The following is an 18,245-nucleotide window of genomic DNA, read 5'->3' on the forward strand; positions in this document are numbered from 1 at the left end:
ATTCCGTTTATATTTACATCTAACACAATTTCCCAACTCATGTATATATATGTAAACGCTCTGAAGTGGGAAAAGGGGTAGGATTAAATAAGATTTGCTTCTTCCTACTCCTTTTCGGACAGGATGTAAAGTGATATGATGTGAAATTGCTTGATGTGTTATGCTGTAAGTGTGTTCATGTTCGAAATAAACTGAAGAAAGAAAGAAAGAAGCTTGTATCCTGAAAAACTGGTATGCTGGGAGCACTTCCATCCCGAAGTGCCAGTGTATTTTGTAACTGGCTGGCAAAATGCAATACAAATCCTTGTTTATAAAACTGTATCACCTGAATCAACATGAATGTGTTGTGTAAATATTGATGTATTATAAATCACACATTTTGATCATGTATTTTCTTTGGCGTTTCCACAGTTATGGACGAGTATTTGCTGCAGATCCCTACAACCACGCACTCACTCCAGCAGCCGCATACAGCATTGGTGCCATGGTAAGACCGCCATGCCGCACGTCTCCATTCCTTCCTTATACCAGGGGTCACCAACCTTTTTGAAACCAAGAGCTACTTCTTGGGTACTGATTAATGCGAAGGGCTACCAGTTTGATACACACTTAAATAAATTGCCAGAAATAGCCAATTTGCTCGATTTACCTTTAACTTTATGTTATTATTAATAATTAATTATATTTACACTTAATTGAACGGTTTAAAAGAGGAGAAAACACGAAAAAAATGACAGTTAAATTTTGAAACATAGTTTATCTTCAATTTCGACTCTTTGAAATTCAAAATTCAACCGAAAAAAAGAAGAGAAAAACTAGCTAATTCGAATCTTTTTGAAAAAATAAAAAAAAGAATTTATGGAACATCATTAGTAATTTTTCCTGATTAAGATTAATTTTAGAATTTGGATGACATGTTTTTTTAAATAGGTTAAAATCCAATCTGCACTTGGTTAGAATATATAACAAATTGGACCAAGCTATATTTCTAACAAAGACAAATCGTTATTTCTTCTAGATTTTCCAGAACAAAATTTTTAAAAGAAATTCAAAAGACTTTGAAATAAGGTTTAAATTTGATTCTACAGATTTTCTAGATTTGCCAGAATAATTTTTTTGAATTTTAATCATGATAAGTTTGAAGAAATATTTCACAAATATTCTTCGTCGAAAAAACAGAAGCTAAAATGAAGAATTGAATTAAAATTTATTTATTATTCTTTACAATAAATTAAAAAAAATGACATGAACATTGATTTAAATTGTCAGGAAATAAGAGGAAGGAATTTAAAAGGTAAAAAGGTATATGTGTGTAAAAATCCTAAAATCATTTTTAAGGTTGTATTTTGTCTCTAAAATTGTCTTTCTGAAAGTTATAAGAAGCAAAGTAAAAAAAATAATGAATTTATTTAAACAAGTGAAGACCAAGTCTTTAAAATATTTTCTTGGATTTTCAAATTCTATTTGAGTTTTGTCTCTCTTAGAATTAAAAATGTCGAGCACAGCGAGACCAGCTTGCTAATAAATAAATTTAAAAAATAGAGGCAGCTCACTGTTAAGTGCTGCTATTTGAGATATTTTTAGAACAGGCCAGTGGGCTACTCATCTGGTCCTTACGGGCTACTTGGTGCCCGCGGGCACCGCGTTGGTGACCCCTGCTTATAGCCTCTTTCTTCTCGTATAATCACATCTTCATATTTTGGAGGGGGGGGTAGGGGGTCCATTCTGGATTCAGCGCCTCTTTTCGCCGTCCACGGCCCTTGCTTTTATTGTGTTTCCATTGTTGGTGCCTGGCGGGGAGAGGAGTGGAAATAATGGAGACTAAATGGTCAATTACCACATTTTGTTTTACTGATGAGGGGGAATGGCCATCTGAGATGTTAGATCCAAATTCTGAATTACAACGATCTAATCATCATAATTGTGCCCATACTTATGAACCCATTCATTTCCTAGTGTACTTATCAGGAGCACAGATATTATTCAACGACAGAAACCTTCCTGCTCACCTGGGATACCTATAGGTCATCTTTATATGAATTAAAGGTTTCACAGTGGTTGCAATGTTTAATATCAATGCATCGCGTGGACATCGGGGGCGGTGACTCTGGATTGGCAGACCGGAGTGGTGGTTCCTCTCTTTAAGAAGGGGAACGGGAGGGTGTGTTCTAACTATCGTGGGATCACACTCCTCAGCCTTCCCGGTAAGGTCTATTCAGGTGTGCTGGAGAGGAGGCTACGCCGGATAGTCGAACCTCGGATTCAGGAGGAACAGTGTGGTTTTCGTCCTGGTCGTGGAACTGTGGACCAGCTCTATACTCTCGGCAGGGTCCTTGAGGGTGCATGGGAGTTTGCCCAACCAGTCTACATGTGCTTTGTGGACTTGGAGAAGGCATTCGACCGTGTCCCTCGGGAAGTCCTGTGGGGAGTGCTCAGAGAGTATGGGGTATCGGACTGTCTGATTGTGGCGGTCCACTCCCTGTATGATCAGTGCCAGAGTTTGGTCCGCATTGCCGGCAGTAAGTCGGACACGTTTCCAGTGAGGGTTGGACTCCGCCAAGGCTGCCCTTTGTCACCCATTCTGTTCATAACTTTTATGGACAGAATTTCTAGGCGCAGTCAGGGCGTTGAGGGGATCTGGTTTGGTGGCTGCAGGATTAGATCTCTGCTTTTTGCAGATGATGTGGTCCTGATGGCTTCATCTGGCCAGGATCTTTAGCTCTCACTGGATCGGTTCGCAGCCGAGTGTGAAGCGACTGGGATGAGAATCAGCACCTCCAAGTCCGAGTCCATGGTTCTCGCCCGGAAAAGGGTGGAGTGCCATCTCCGGGTTGCGGAGGAGACCCTGCCCCAAGTGGAGGAGTTCAAGTACCTTGGAGTCTTGTTCACGAGTGGGGGAAGAGTGGATCGTGAGATCGACAGGCGGATCGGTGCGGCGTCTTCAGTAATGCGGACGCTGTATCGATCCGTTGTGGTGAAGAAGGAGCTGAGCCAGAAGGCAAAGCTCTCAATTTACCGGTCGATCTACGTTCCCATCCTCACCTATGGTCATGAGCTTTGGGTTATGACCGAAAGGACAAGATCACGGGTACAAGCGGCCGAAATGAGTTTCCTCCGCCGGGTGGCGGGTCTCTCCCTTAGAGATAGGGTGAGAAGATCTGCCATCCGGGGGGAGCTCAAAGTAAAGCCGCTGCTCCTCCACATGGAGAGGAGCCAGATGAGGTGGTTCGGGCATCTGGTCAGGATGCCACCCGAACGCCTCCCTAGGGAGGTGTTTAGGGCACGTCCGACCGGTAGGAGGCCACGGGGAAGACCCAGGACACTTTGGGAAGACTATGTCTCCCGGCTGGCCTGGGAACGCCTCGGGATCCCCCGGGAAGAGCTGGACGAAGTGGCTGGGGAGAGGGAAGTCTGGGTTTCCCTGCTTAGGCTGCTGCCCCCGCCACCCGACCTCGGATAAGCGGAAGAAGATGGATGGATGGATGGAAGGTCGTATTCAGTCGCATGACTTTTGAACGGAAGTAAAAGAAAGTGGCGGTCCTTCAAACCAGCATCTGATTATGACGCGTGTCGCCAAGCAGTAGATGTCATAGGCGCCGATCCCGAGGGTGCTTCGGGGCCCGAGCACCCACGGACAATGTGGGATTGATTGGCAACTTTCAATCTTTAATTCATTTTTGGAAAATCAATATTTTTATTTTTATTTATTTATTTATTTTTTTTAATTGTTTTCTTTCTGTTTATTAAATTGTTCAACGTTTGTTCTGTACATTTTTGTGTGAATACAAGAAAAAAATCAGGAAAAAAAAGTAAAAAATATGTATAAAATAGTTTGAAATAAAATCGAAAAGTACCAAAATACTTTTGGTACCGGTACCAAAAAATTGGTATTGTAGGCTGACCATATTGTGAAATCCCAAAGAGAGGACGTGCGTGGTGATCATTTGCCAATGATACTCCAACTTGCTTTATAAATAATATATTTATTTAAATAAAGCATTTTTTGTCCTCTGTTGACAGCAGTGTTGGTGCTAGGAATTTTCAAAATGGGGTCCCAAGGACCCCATCAAGTCATAAAAATGGGGTCCCACAGTAAATTTTTGGTGTCCCACTTTTTTGTAAGCGTTTTGAAAACAAACGATAAACGTATGCATTATCCTGTTATATCTCACATTCTATATTGTGTTTTGGAAAAAGGTTGTCATAAACGTTACTTAATTCATTAAAAAAATAAATAAAAAAATAAAACAAATGTGTATACATATGTAAATGTATTCAGTTATAAACATTCATTCACTTTCTTCTTTCCTTCATGGATCTAAACTTTACCGCTGCTGGTAGTTTTTTCTATGTTTTCATTGAATAAGTTGTAGGTGTATTTATTTCAGTATAAAAGAGTAAAAAGTGTTTTGTTTGGGTCATGAAATGATGATAATGGTGTGCCAGGGCATACATACATTTTATATTTAACGCTTAAATCTCTGGAGTCTACATCAACTTCACATCTATCCCTCATTTCTAAATGTTTTAGTTTTTTTTATGTTGTGTTTTGGTTTGTTTGTTTTCCGCCCTTTTTTTGTCAAACAAAACTATGTTTTTAATGGCAAACACACAAAATATGTAAAATCTTCCACCAAAAATATTTTTCAAAGTGGAATATTTGATGTGAAGTAATGGGAACCTTGGATAGGTCAATAATTCATAATAACATTGATTTTGATTCAATATTATGGTTTGAGTAATGAGAGTTTGAAAAAAAAAAAAAAACAGCTTTGTTTTATTAGTCAACATTGCAACTTTCTCTAAATTACATTTCACCTTTAAAGGCCTACTGAAAGCCACTACTAGCGACCACGCAGTCTGATAGTTTATATATCAATGATGAAATCTTAACATTGCAACACATGCCAATACGGCCGGGTTAACTTATAAAGTGCAATTTTAAATTTCCCGCTAAACTTCCGGTTGAAAAACTCCTTTGGATATGACGTATGCGCGTGACGTAGCCAGTAGAACAGAGGTATGGCTCCCCCATTGAGGCCAATACAAAAAGCTCTGTTTTCATTTCATAATTCCACAGTATTCTGGACATCTGTGTTGGTGAATCTTTTGCAATTTGTTTAATGAACAATGAAGACTGCAAAGAAGAAAGTTGTAGGTGGGATCGGTGTATTAGCGGCTGGCTGTAGCAACACAACCAGAGGACTTACTTGGATAGCAGACGCGCTAGCCGATGCTAGCCACCAACCGATGCTAGCCGCCAACCGCATCTGTGATCGGGTGAAGTCCTTCGTCGCGCCGTCGATCGCTGGAACGCAGGTGAGCACGGGTGTTGATGAGCAGATGAGGGCTGGCGTAGGTGGAGCGCTAATGTTTTTATCATAGCTCTGTGAGGTCCGGTTGCTAAGTTGATAAGTTAGCTTCAGCGTCGTTAGCAACAGCATTGTTAAGCTTTGCCAGGCTGAGAATTATTAACCGTGTAGTTACATGTCCATGGTTTAATAGTATTGTTGATCTTCTGTCTATCCTTCCAGTCAGGGATTTATTTATTTTGTTTCTATCTGCATTTGAGCCAGATGCTATCACGTTAGCTCCGTAGCTAAAGAGTATTGTCGTGGAGATAAAAGTCACTGTGAATGTCCATTTCGCATTCTCGACTCTCATTTTCAAGAGGATATAGTATCCGAGGTGGTTTAAAATACAAATCCGTGATCCACAATAGAAAAAGGAGAGAGTGTGGAATCCAATGAGCCAGCTTGTACCTAAGTTACGGTCAGAGCGAAAAAAGATACGTCCTGCGCAGCATTCTAGTCCTTCACTCTAACGTTCCTCATCCACGAATCTTTCATCCTCGCTCAAATTAATGGGGTAATCGGCGCTTTCTCGGTCCGAATCGCTCTCGCTTCTGGTGTAAACAATGGGGAAATGTGTGGAGCCTTTCAACCTGCGACGTCACGCTACTTCCGGTACAGGCAAGGCTTTTTTTTATCAGCGACCAAAAGTTGCGAACTTTATTGTCGATGTTCTCTACTAAATCCTTTCAGCAAAAATATGGCAATATCGCGAAATGATCAAGTATGACACATAGAATGGATCTGCTGTCCCCGTTTAAATTAAAAAAATTAATTTCAGTAGGCCTTTAAGCTTTTTTATTTCACTTTTGTTATGTTTTTGTTTATTTTAATAATATTTTTAGAATGTGCCGTGGGCCTTTAAAACATTAGCTGTGGGCCGCAAATGGCCTCCGGGGCACACTTTTGACACCCCTGCTATAGATAATAAAAAAATTAATCTGATAAATCTATGGATTAAAAAGCAGAGCCTGGCGACGCATGCGCGTTTATCATAACTCTCTCTCTCTCTCTCTGTCTCTGCCCCTCCCTCACCAATGCTGCTGCGCGCGCACAACTTCACAATTTGTTTTGTTTTTAACCCCTTCCTAAAGGCCTACTGAAATGAAATGTTCTTATTCAAACGGGGATAGCATATCCATTCTATGTGTCATACTTGATCATTTCGCGATATTGCCATATTTTTGCTGAAAGGATTTAGTAGAGAACATCGACGATAAAGTTCGCAACTTTTGGTCGCTGATAAAAAAAGCCTTGCCTGTACCGGAAGTAGCGTGACGTCACAGGTTGAAAGGCTCCTCACATTTCCCAATTGTTTACACCAGCAGCAAGAGCGATTCAGACCGAGAAAGCGCCGATTACCCCATTAATTTGAGCCGGGATGAAAGATTTGTGGATGAGGAACGTGAAAGTGAAGGACTAGAGTGCAGTGCAGGACGTATCTTTTTTCGCTCTGACCGTAACTTAGGTACAAGCTGGCTCATTGGATTCCACACTCTCTCCTTTTTCTGTTGTGGATCACGGATTTGTATTTTAAACCACCTCGGATACTATATCCTCTTGAAAATGAGAGTCGAGAACGCGAAATGGACATTCACAGTGACTTTTATCTCCACGACAATACATCGGCAAAGCACTTTAGCTACGGAGCTAACGTGATAGCATCGTGCTTAACTGCATATAGAAACAGACGAAATAAGCCCCTGACTGGAAGGATGGACAGAAGATCAACAATACTATTAAACATTGGACCTGTAACTACACGGTTAATGCTGTACCGCCTGGCGAAGCCTAGCAATCCTGTTGCTAACGACACCATTGAAGCTAACTTAGCTACGGGACCTCGACAGAGCTATGCTAAAAACATTAGCTCTCTACCTACGCCAGCCCTCATCTGCTCATCACGACCCGTGCTCACCTGCGTTCCAGCGGTCGGCGGCCCGGAGACGGAGGAAGTCAAGGTGAGGACAGCGGCGTGGCGGCGGGCGTTGTAGCTTTCGACGACACCCCGGCCGCCATCAGAGTCGGCAAGAAACATATATTTCCCCAAAGTTACGTACGTGACATGCACATAGCGACACGCACATACGGGCAAGCGATCAAATGTTTGGAAGAAAGCTGCGTACTCACGGTAGCGCGTCTGCTATCCAAGTCAAAGTCCTCCTGGTTGTGTTGCTGCAGCCAGCCGCTAATACACCGATCCCACCTACAACTTTCTTCTTTGCAGTCTTCATTGTTCATTAAACAAATTGCAAAAGATTCACCAACACAGATGTCCAGAATACTGTGGAATTATGAGATGAAAACAGAGCTTTTTGTATTGGGATACAATGGTGTCCGAATACTTCCGCTTCAACCATTGACGTCACGCGCATACGTCATCATACATAGACGTTTTCAACTGGAAGTTTAGCGGGAAATCTAAAATGTCACTTTATAAGTTAACCCGGCCGTATTGGCATGTGTTGCAATGTTAAGATTTCATCATTGATATATAAACTATCAGACTGCGTGGTCGGTAGTAGTGGCTTTCAGTAGGCCTTTAACTCTGGACGTACATTGAAAATACACGCAACCCTAACTCAAAATGCCGGACATTTGAGGCATTTAAGAAACTCAGCAAAAGAGGACATGTCCGGGGAAAAGAGGACGTATGGTCAGTCTCGTTATCGGGACAAAACTAGCACCCACTGGCAGAAATGTAGATTGGCGCCTATGATACATGTCACATGTTTGTACCGTCTCAATAGTATCCTGTTGTCATATCTACTCATCCATACACAGTGTGACTTTGCAGGCTACTTTTTTTTTTTTTTTTTTTTCCTTCTTCTTCAGCCCCCGCTTCCCTGACCGGAGCTCTCGGGCTTTGTGCTCGGGCTTTTTTCGGCAGCGCTGACATCTCCTCACTTAAACTTAATTGAATTTGTCTGTGCCGCTAACGGCAGTCCAAATGCCACATTAATCCTGCCTGTAAAAGGTGATGAATGTCCTCACGCTTTGGCGGCCCCGCTCCGTGTTAGTTATTATATTTCTAATTTGGTGGATACCACCTCACCCTGCACTTCCCCGCTAATGAAATAATTAGTCATTTTGATAATTAAATCTCCCGCGGCGCCGCGGCCAAAGGGGGAGGCGGCGCGAGGAGGAAGAGTTGACTCGGGAGATGGTCAGCCGGGGAAGGACGAGTTTGTTTCGAGACCTCGCTCAAACTGAAAGGCAATAACATGATGCAATTTGGCAGCTATTAATCAAATTATGCTCGGTTGTAACCTGTCAGGTGAATGCAATTAATTGTTAACAATACGCATGAATGTGAAACCGCCATGGTTCCTTAAATGTCTGTCATACTAAATGATTCATTGCTCACCTGTCTTGCTGTGTATTACATCAGCTGACTGTGGAAGGCCAGGTTATAAATGAAGCATGGCAGCTTCCAATCCGCTCCCTAAATGCATACTTCATTCTTTTCTTGTCAGTTCTAACATGGCGACACTAAGTACAACTGCTTGAATTTTTACATTTCCAGCAGGTTTAAAAGCTTTTTTTCCATCCAAAATAGATGTGCAAACCCCGTTTCCATATGAGTTGGGAAATTGTGTTAGATGTAAATATAAACGGAATACAATGATTTGCAAATCATTTTCAACCCATATTCAGTTGAATATGCTACAAAGACAACATATTTGATGTTCAAACTCATAAACATTTGTTTTTGTTGCAAATTATCATTAACTTTAGAATTTGATGCCAGCAACACGTGACAAAGAAGTTGGGAAAGGTGGCAATAAATACTGATAAAGTTGAGGAATGCTCATCAAACACTTATTTGGAACATCCCACATGTGTGCAGGTTAATTGGGAACAGGTGGGTGCCATGATTGGGTATAAAAGTAGATTCCATGAAATGCTCAGTCATTCACAAACAAGGATGGGGCGAGGGTCACCACTTTGTCAACAAATGCGTGAGCAAATTGTTGAACAGTTTAAGAAAAATCTTTATCAACCAGCTATTGCAAGGAATTTAAGGATTTCACCATCTACGCTCCGTAATATCATCAAAGGGTTCAGAGAATCTGGAGAAATCACTGCACGTAAGCAGCTAAGCCCGTGACCTTCCATCCCTCAGGCTGTACTGCATCAACAAGCGACATCAGTGTGTAAAGGATATCACCACATGGGCTCAGGAACACTTCAGAAATCCCCTGTCAGTAACTACAGTTGGTCGCTACATCTGTAAGTGCAAGTTAAAACTCTCCTATGCAAGGCAAAAACCGTTTATCAACAACACCCAGAAACGCCGTGGGCTTCGCTGGGCCTGAGCTCATCTAAGATGGACTGATACAAAGTGGAAAAGTGTTCTGTGGTCTGACGAGTCCACATTTCAAATTGTTTTGGGAAACTGTCGACGTCGTGTCCTCCGGACCAAAGAGGAAAAGAACCATCCGGATTGTTATAGGCGCAAAGTGTAAAAGCCAGCATGTGTGATGGTATGGGGGTGTATTAGTGCCCTAGACATGGGTAACTTACACATCTGTGAAGGCGCCATTAATGCTGAAAGGTACATACAGCTTTTGGAGCAACATATGTTGCCATCCTAGCAACGTTACTATGGACGCCCCTGCTTATTTCAGCAAGACAATGCCAAGCCACGTGTTACATCAACGTGGCTTCCTAGTAAAAGAGTGCGGGTACTAGACTGGCCTGCCTGTAGTCCAGACCTGTCTCCCATTGAAAATGTGTGGCGCATTATGAAGCCTAAAATAGCACAAGGGAGACCCCCGGACTGTTGAACAACTTAAGCTGTACATCAAGCAAGAATGGGAAAGAATTCCACCTGAGAAGCTTCAAAAATGTGTCTCCTCAGTTCCCAAACCTTTACTGAGTGTTGTTAAAAGGAAAGGCCATGTAACACAGTGGTGAACATGCCCTTTCCCAACTACTTTGGCACGTGTTGCAGCCATGAAATTCTAAGTTAATGATTATTTGCACAAAAAAAAATAAAGTTTATGAGTTTGAACATCAAATATGTTGTCTTTGTAGTGCATTCAACTGAATATGGGTTGAAAAGGATTTGCAAATCATTGTATTCCGTTTATATTTACATCTAACACAATTTCCCAACTCATATGGAAACGGGGTTTGTATGTCCTCACTACGCCTGCAGGTATTTTGGGGAAAAACATACCCACACTCGGTTGACAAAAATGTTCATCCACACCAATGATGAAATATCTATTTGTTGGCTCTAACCCTAAGGTCAAAGCGACACTTGCATTACAAAAACAACTATTAGCATAGCAAAGTACACTGAAAAGGAAAAAAGGGATGATTCAGGATAAGGGTTAGAGCTTTGGTGTGGTATAAATAAACTTTTGTGAAGGTATGTGCGTATAAGCTTTATACTTCTCTGCACGTTTAATATCTACAATTGGAAAATACAGAAGTATATAACATAATGTTAAAATTGGGTTCCATCCTCATATCCGCTGCGTTGTCATTTAGGATAGGATAGACCAGTGGGGTCCAAACCACGGCACAAGTTCAATTTCAATAAGCAACCTGGCCGTGCAGGGTGTTTTTATATCAAATATAAATACCCAGGGGTCTGACACGTGGCAAATTGTCACCATCTTGTCCACAATGTGAAAATGTTAGGCCTTTTTTTTAATTTAATTTAATTTTTTAATTTTTTAATTTATTTATTTATTTATTTTTTATTTATTAAATTTTTTTTTATCTTTATTTTATTTCATTTAAATTTTTTTTTAAAGAATTTATTAATCAATCAAACAAAACGATACACAAAAATATCAACACGATGTGAAAATGTTAGGCTTTTTTGACGTTCCAAACACAGCACCTACTTATACGGCCCAATCCAAACAACCTTTCCTAGTCATGGTGCAGAGAAAAAAAAACATTCAACTGGCACAAAAAATTCAACACACATGGTCACACATAAGACAACCTGCTCGCTGAACTTTGTGGATATTATTAGAAGAAGAAAAAATGTCCCATCACTATACAAAATCTAAATTACACTTATCATTTCACACCTATCCATTTTGATTTGATCTGCTTCATACTTCTTATTGATTACAACGCTTTAAAGAGGTAGACACGGAAGTAAACAATTTAGGTCATTCAGTTATAGTAAATATTAATTATATATATATATATATATATACTGTTTTGATCAAATCTATTTACTTCGGAAGTATTTTGGCGTCATAAATCAGATATATATGATGATAGCTTCAATATAGAGGCAACTTGTATTCCCACTCTACTGGAGGCCCCAGACCCTTATTAAGAGTCTATCAAATATGACAGAAAACGCTATTGAAAACTGTTTAAGTATACATCTCACAAGGTGCCAACAAAGACAGCTCTATAAATAGTAAACCTACGCAATACGTCGTTGCTCATCGGAGAAGCATGTGGATAGGCTCAAACTGACAACAAAGTGTAAGGAACGAACAATGTTGAAAGGAAAAGCCTTCTTTGATGAATTATGGGGCATCTTGGCGGGAGGCCGACGATATAAGACTTTCAAACCCCTGACCTACTCTACATTAGAGCTGTACTCTGGCACGCTTTGGGTTCTGAAGCTATGTCTACACTAAGCCGGATAACCCCTTAAACGAGTAATTATTTAGCCTAAGCCCCGTTTCAGCCACACTAAACCAGCGTTTAAGGTCCTCCTCCTCGGACAAATTTTTTACACGGGTAAGTGCGCCGTGTAATTCTTGAATCTCAGGCTCTTAGCTTTGTATGGACTCATTGATCGTTTACAAACTGAGTTCGGAGAGGAAGTGACGCCAGAAAGACCGCGCCCCACACAGGAAGTGACATCAGAAAGACCGCGCCACAGCCAGCTTCATAACAACCTATTCGGTAACTCGGCAGCAACCACAAAAAAAAGATGGAGGCGAGTTATCAAGACATGCCTGTGTTTGTACAGACGCTTGTGGAAATCATACATGAATACCTTAAGAGAAAGCCATTGCAGCTATTTGCGATACAACACTTTTCAGGCAGAGAGAGAACTTTGGAATGTCTAGGTCTACATTAGAGCTGTACTCTGGCACGCTTTGGGTTCTGAGGCTATGTCTACACTAAGCCGGATAACCCCTTAAACGAATAATTATTTAGCCTAAGCCCCGTTTCAGCCACACTAAACCAGCGTTTAAGGTCCCCCTCCTCGGACAATTTTTTACACGGGTAAGTGCGCCGTGTATTTCTTGAATCTCAGGCTCTTAGCTTTGTATGGACTCATTGATCGTTTACAAACTGAGTTCGGAGAGGAAGTGACGCCAGAAAGACCGCGCCCCACACAGGAGGTGACGTCAGAAAGACCGCGCCACAGCCAGCTTCATAACAACCTATTCGGTAACTCGGCGGCAACCACAAGAAAGATGGAGGCGAGTCATCCAGACATGCCCGTGTTTGTACAGACGCTTGTGGAAATCACACATGAATACCTTAAGAGAAAGCCATTGCAGCTATTTGGGATACAACACTTTCCAGGCGGAAAGAGAACTTTGGAATGTCTAGGTCAGCTGTGATTCTACTTACCGAAAAATGCGGGCTCCCGTGGATGTGATAAAAAAGGTAGCGTGTGCTTTGTATTACCTGGTCTGTGGGGTGAAGACTACGGAAAACGGCGAATGTTTTTGGGCTGACAAAGCAGACTATCAGTTATTGTCCGCCATGTATGTCGCGGACTCAACGTCTCGGTCCAGAGTATATAAAGTCACCAAAAAGGAATGGACAATGAAGGTGAAGGCAAAAGAGTGAGGAGTGTCCTGACCAGATATCTAGATCCCTAGATGGATTGATGTAAAATGTTCTTTATCACATTGTTTACTTTACGTGTTTATTAAAGATTTGATGAATTTATGATGGCTCGGGTGTGATTCACTACAATAGGGCACCACATCACACTGGATTCCAGTTCATTGAAATACCACAACCATACTTGCCAACCTTGAGACCTCCGAATTCGGGAGATTGGGGGGGACGGGCAGGGTTATGGGGGGAGGAGTATATTTATAGCTAGAATTCACTGAAATTTAAGTATTTTTTATGTATATACTATATATACACACTACCGTTCAAAAGTTTGGGGTCACCCAAACAATTTTGTGGAATAGCCTTCATTTCTAAGAACAAGAATAGACTGTCGAGTTTCAGATGAAAGTTCTCTTTTTCTGGCCATTTTGAGCGTTTAATTGACCCCACAAATGTGATGCTCCAGAAACTCAATCTGCTCAAAGGAAGGTCAGTTTTGTAGCTTCTGTAACGAGCTAAACTGTTTTCAGATGTGTGAACACGATTGCACAAGGGTTTTCTAATCATCAATTAGCCTTCTGAGCCAATGAGCAAACACATTGTACCATTAGAACCCAAACTTTTGAACGGTAGTGTACGTATATACACTACTGTTCAAAAGTTTGGGGTCACATTGAAATGTCCTTATTTTTGAAGGAAAAGCACTGTACTTTTCAATGAAGATAACTTTAAACTAGTCTTAACTTTAAAGAAATACACTCTATACATTGCTAATGTGGTAAATGACTATTCTAGCTGCAAATGTCTGGTTTTTGGTGCAATATCTACATAGGTGTATAGAGGCCCATTTCCAGCAACTATCACTCCAGTGTTCTAATGGTACAATGTGTTTGCTCATTGGCTCAGAAGGCTAATTGATGATTAGGAAACCCTTGTGCAATCATGTTCACACATCTGAAAACAGTTTAGCTCGTTACAGAAGCTACAAAACTGACCTTCCTTTGAGCGGATTGAGTTTCTGGAGCATCACATTTGTGGGGTCAATTAAACGCTCAAAATGGCCAGAAAAAGAGAACTTTCATCTGAAACTTGACAGTCTATTCTTGTTCTTAGAAATGAAGGCTATTCCACAAAATTGTTTGGGTGACCCCAAACTTTTGAACGGTAGTGTATATATATATATGTGTATAGTACAGTACACAGTAATGTAAACACAGTTGTTCTACTAACAGTACTGTACTTGCTGCTTACTTTAAAAAAAAAAAACACTTACCTTTCACTATTTGAGTAGCCTTTGTTCTGCAATTTGAGTACTGGCGAGCGATCTCTGAATCCGGGAACATATCCTTCACGGATTTGTTGAAAACATCCGCAAATGAGAACGGGATGTTGCTTGCAGCTATCAGCATAGCCATCTTTGTCTCGGCATATGTTACACCCTCGGGTCTCCATTTAGCAAGGTGGCCCATAATACTGGACTGTGACCAGCCTTGTGCTTCTCTGACCGTTCATGAGTGACTATATCCATTTAGCCACCGTGTTATGGGTTATAGATAAACCTATGGATAACGGAGACATATATAATAGTCTCCTTTTCAAGTGAGAGAGGACGCTAAAGGCAGTGCCTTTAAGGCACGCCCCCAATATTGTTTGTCCGGCTGGAAATTTTGGACATTACTACTTGCCGTAGTTTTGAAGCAATGCATGATGGGAATCCGGATGTTGTGTGTCAGTGTATTAACATGCCGACTGGAATAAACACACGCTGAGAAATAGCTCCGTGCCTGCCTACTTTATGGGTTATAGATAGGGATGATGCTCGAAACCGGTTTTCCCGGTTGTTCGATAAGAAAAGAACCGAGTCCTCGGACTCGAATCCCTTTTTGAGAACCGGTTCCCGTTATCGAGACCACTATAGTAAAGAAAAAGAGTTGGTTCTTCATTCGAATCCCTCGGAACGAATCCCTTCCCACAGGAATTGCCCTGTGAGACGCAATGTTATGCCCATTTGATTGTAGACTCTTACTGACACCTTGTGGCGATATGAAAATACTACATTAGTTTGGGCACTTCCGGGTTGAGACAATTGAGAAGTAGACAAGTTGTGTTAGCTCCTACAAGCCTTGGAAAAGATAAGTTTGTAAGTAAACTGTTTAACTTGTTTATGTAACTCAATATTAAGGTGGAAAGTGTTTAAATTTGATACTAAAATGTCTATTATAAAAACGATTTTTGTGCACTGTTTCAATGGATGTTTTGAAGACTTAAAATGGCTGCAAGTCGTATATTTCCACCATCGAAATAGTTTCAACACTCAGAAGTATTTGTTTGATGATAGTACTGTATATTTGTGTGAAGCTAATATTTACATATTGTGTATTACATTTCAGTATGCTAATTGAATCACATAGCTTATACATTTGTCATTGTGTGTATTTCAGTTTTAAAAAAAATAATAATAATAACAGTCCAGTGCAAGACAAAAGTAAAGATAGGAAAAGACAAAGCAAGATCAACAACAATAAAGAGCCTAAATGGACTAATCTGCTTTGGAACTTTATTAGACGTCTTGGATTGTTTGTTAGCTGTCTGCCAAGCTGTATAACCTCAACACGTATAGTGAGGGCAGGACAGGCAATATGCAATTATTGCCAGGCTTCGCTCTCATGTAAGGGGGGAAGAATTGTTGATTGATGACTGTGGTGTTCATAGTGTGTGTAGTTAGTATGTTCCAATAGCAGCAGAAGTGCACTTTTTGGAGAGCTGTGTTATTTTCAGTTTTGTGCCCAAGGGACTGATTTTATTTAACACTATATTATTATTTATACACCTATAGTGATCACAGAGACAGGTTGTGTTTGTGTTACTGTATATATTTGTTTTTCTGAAAAATCCCACTTAATATACTTTGGGTAACAACAGTCAATATTTTTATTTTTTTAGGGGTGTAACAGTCAATATTTATTTATTTATTTTATTTATTTATTTTCTTATAAAATAAAAGTGAGCTTTTGTTAAACCAAATATTGTGTTTTTTTCCATATACAACAACCTATCTGGAATCGATAAGGAATCGGTTCGATAAGAGGATTCGATAATGGGCTCGAACTCGATAATTTCTTATCAAACATTATCCCTAGTTATAGATAAACCTATGGATGACGGAGACATATATAATAGTCTCCTTTTCAGGTGAGAGACTACGCTAAAGGCACGCCCCCAATATAGTTGTCCGGCTCGAAATCGGGAGAATGGTTGTCCCGGGAGAGTTTTGGGAGAGGCACTGAGATTCGGGAGTCTCCCGGAAAATTGTTGGGTTGGCAAGTAAGACCACAACACTGGATATTGTTCAGATAAGTTACATTTCATTTAAGAACTTGCCCACAAAGCAACACTGGAGGTGACTAGGACGTGTGCATTTTCCGCGCATGCGTACACGGTCGCGTTGCGCCACCTGACGGATGTAGGGCGGGGGTCTTAAACGACCATTGTGTGTGTGTGGACAAGGATAAGGTTAGGTGGGACTTACCCTGGATAACTTTAGCCGTCTTAGTGTAGAAGGGGCCTTAGACGTTTATAAGCTGAAGGGAACCTAGCAAAGAATGATACTCACCTTAATTCAGCCATAATTCAGCATGATCCATCTTCAAAGACCTTTGATTTGAGTTTTTTTTATCCATCCGTCCCTCTAATTTGTCATGATCAACTGGATTTCTTTCACATAGCTGTTGGCATGTTTCCCTGGCATGAAGCGTCTCGCTGTCCTTGCTGCATGACGATTGATCCGGTCACGGGTCTTTTCATCCACCACGGCTTTACACCGGAATAACGGTAACGTAAGACCGGAAACGTAGTCGCTGGACGTACAAACTCCGTTTCCATATGAGTTGGGAAATGGTGTTAGATGTAAATATAAACGGAATACAATGATTTGCAAATCATTTTCAACCCATATTCAGTTGAATATGCTACAAAGACAACATATTTGATGTTCAAACTGATAAACTTTTTTTTTTTTTTTGTGCAAATAATCATTAACTTTAGAATTTGATGCCAGCAACACGTGACAAAGAAGTTGGGAAAGGTGGCAATAAATACTGATGAAGTTGAGGAATGCTCATCAAACACTTATTTGGAACATCCCACAGGTGAACAGGCTAATTGGGAACAGGTGGGTGCCATGATTGGGTATAAAAGTAGATACCATGAAATGCTCAGTCATTCACAAACATGGATGGGGCGAGGGTCACCACTTTGTCAACAAATGCGTGAGCAAATTGTTGAACAGTTTAAGAAAAACCTTTCTCAACCAGCTATTGCAAGGAATTTAGGGATTTCACCATCTACGCTCCGTAATATCGTCAAAGGGTTCAGAGAATCTGGAGAAATCACTGCACGTAAGCAGCTAAGCCCGTGACCTTCCATCCCTCAGGCTGTACTGCATCGACAAGCGACATCAGTGTGTAAAGGATATCACCACATGGGCTCAGGAACACTTCAGAAACCCACTGTCAGTAACTACAGTTGGTCGCTACATCTGTAAGTGCAAGTTAAAACTCTCCTATGCAAGGCGAAAACCGTTTATCAACAACACCCAGAAACGCCGTCGGCTTCGCTGGGCCTGAGCTCATCTAAGATGGACTGATACAAAGTGGAAAAGTGTTCTGTGGTCTGACGAGTCCACATTTCAAATTGCTTTTGGAAACTGTGGACGACTGTGGACGTCGTGTCCTCCGGACCAAAGAGGAAAAGAACCATCCGGATTGTTATAGGCGCAAAGTGTAAAAGCCAGCATGTGTGATGGTATGGGGGTGTATTAGTGCCCAAGACATGGGTAACTTACACATCTGTGAAGGCGCCATTAATGCTGAAAGGTACATACAGGTTTTGGAGCCATCCAAGCAACGTTACCATGGACGCCCCTGCTTATTTCAGAAAGACAATGCCAAGCCACGTGTTACATCAACGTGGCTTCATAGTAAAAGAGTGCGGGTACTAGACTGGCCTGCCTGTAGTCCAGACCTGTCTCCCATTGAAAATGTGTGGCGCATTATGAAGCCTAAAATAGCACAAGGGAGACCCCCGGACTGTTGAACAACT

General features: G+C 41.2%; 1 protein-coding gene across 20 annotated transcripts in view; it reads left to right on the top strand.

Moving 5' to 3' along the window:
* The window catches only part of rbfox1 (RNA binding fox-1 homolog 1), a 783,527-nt gene that overhangs the window by 751,197 nt on the left and 14,085 nt on the right, over positions 1-18,245 (top strand). For 17 of the 20 annotated variants that reach the window (XR_009824522.1, XM_062036671.1, XM_062036672.1 and 14 more), the window contains one exon: positions 412-487. Coding sequence is in view for 16 of the 20 variants with exons in the window: in XM_062036671.1 (XP_061892655.1) it covers positions 412-487 (76 nt within the window). In the remaining 4 variants the exon portion in view is untranslated. Of the gene's footprint in view, positions 1-411; positions 488-16,870; positions 16,977-18,245 lie in introns of all 20 variants that reach the window. The other 3 variants (XR_009824521.1, XR_009824520.1, XR_009824519.1) reach the window with 1 other exon arrangement.

The sequence above is a fragment of the Entelurus aequoreus genome, linkage group LG25 (assembly GCF_033978785.1).
Source record: "Entelurus aequoreus isolate RoL-2023_Sb linkage group LG25, RoL_Eaeq_v1.1, whole genome shotgun sequence".
Taxonomy (NCBI): Eukaryota; Metazoa; Chordata; class Actinopteri; order Syngnathiformes; family Syngnathidae; genus Entelurus; species Entelurus aequoreus.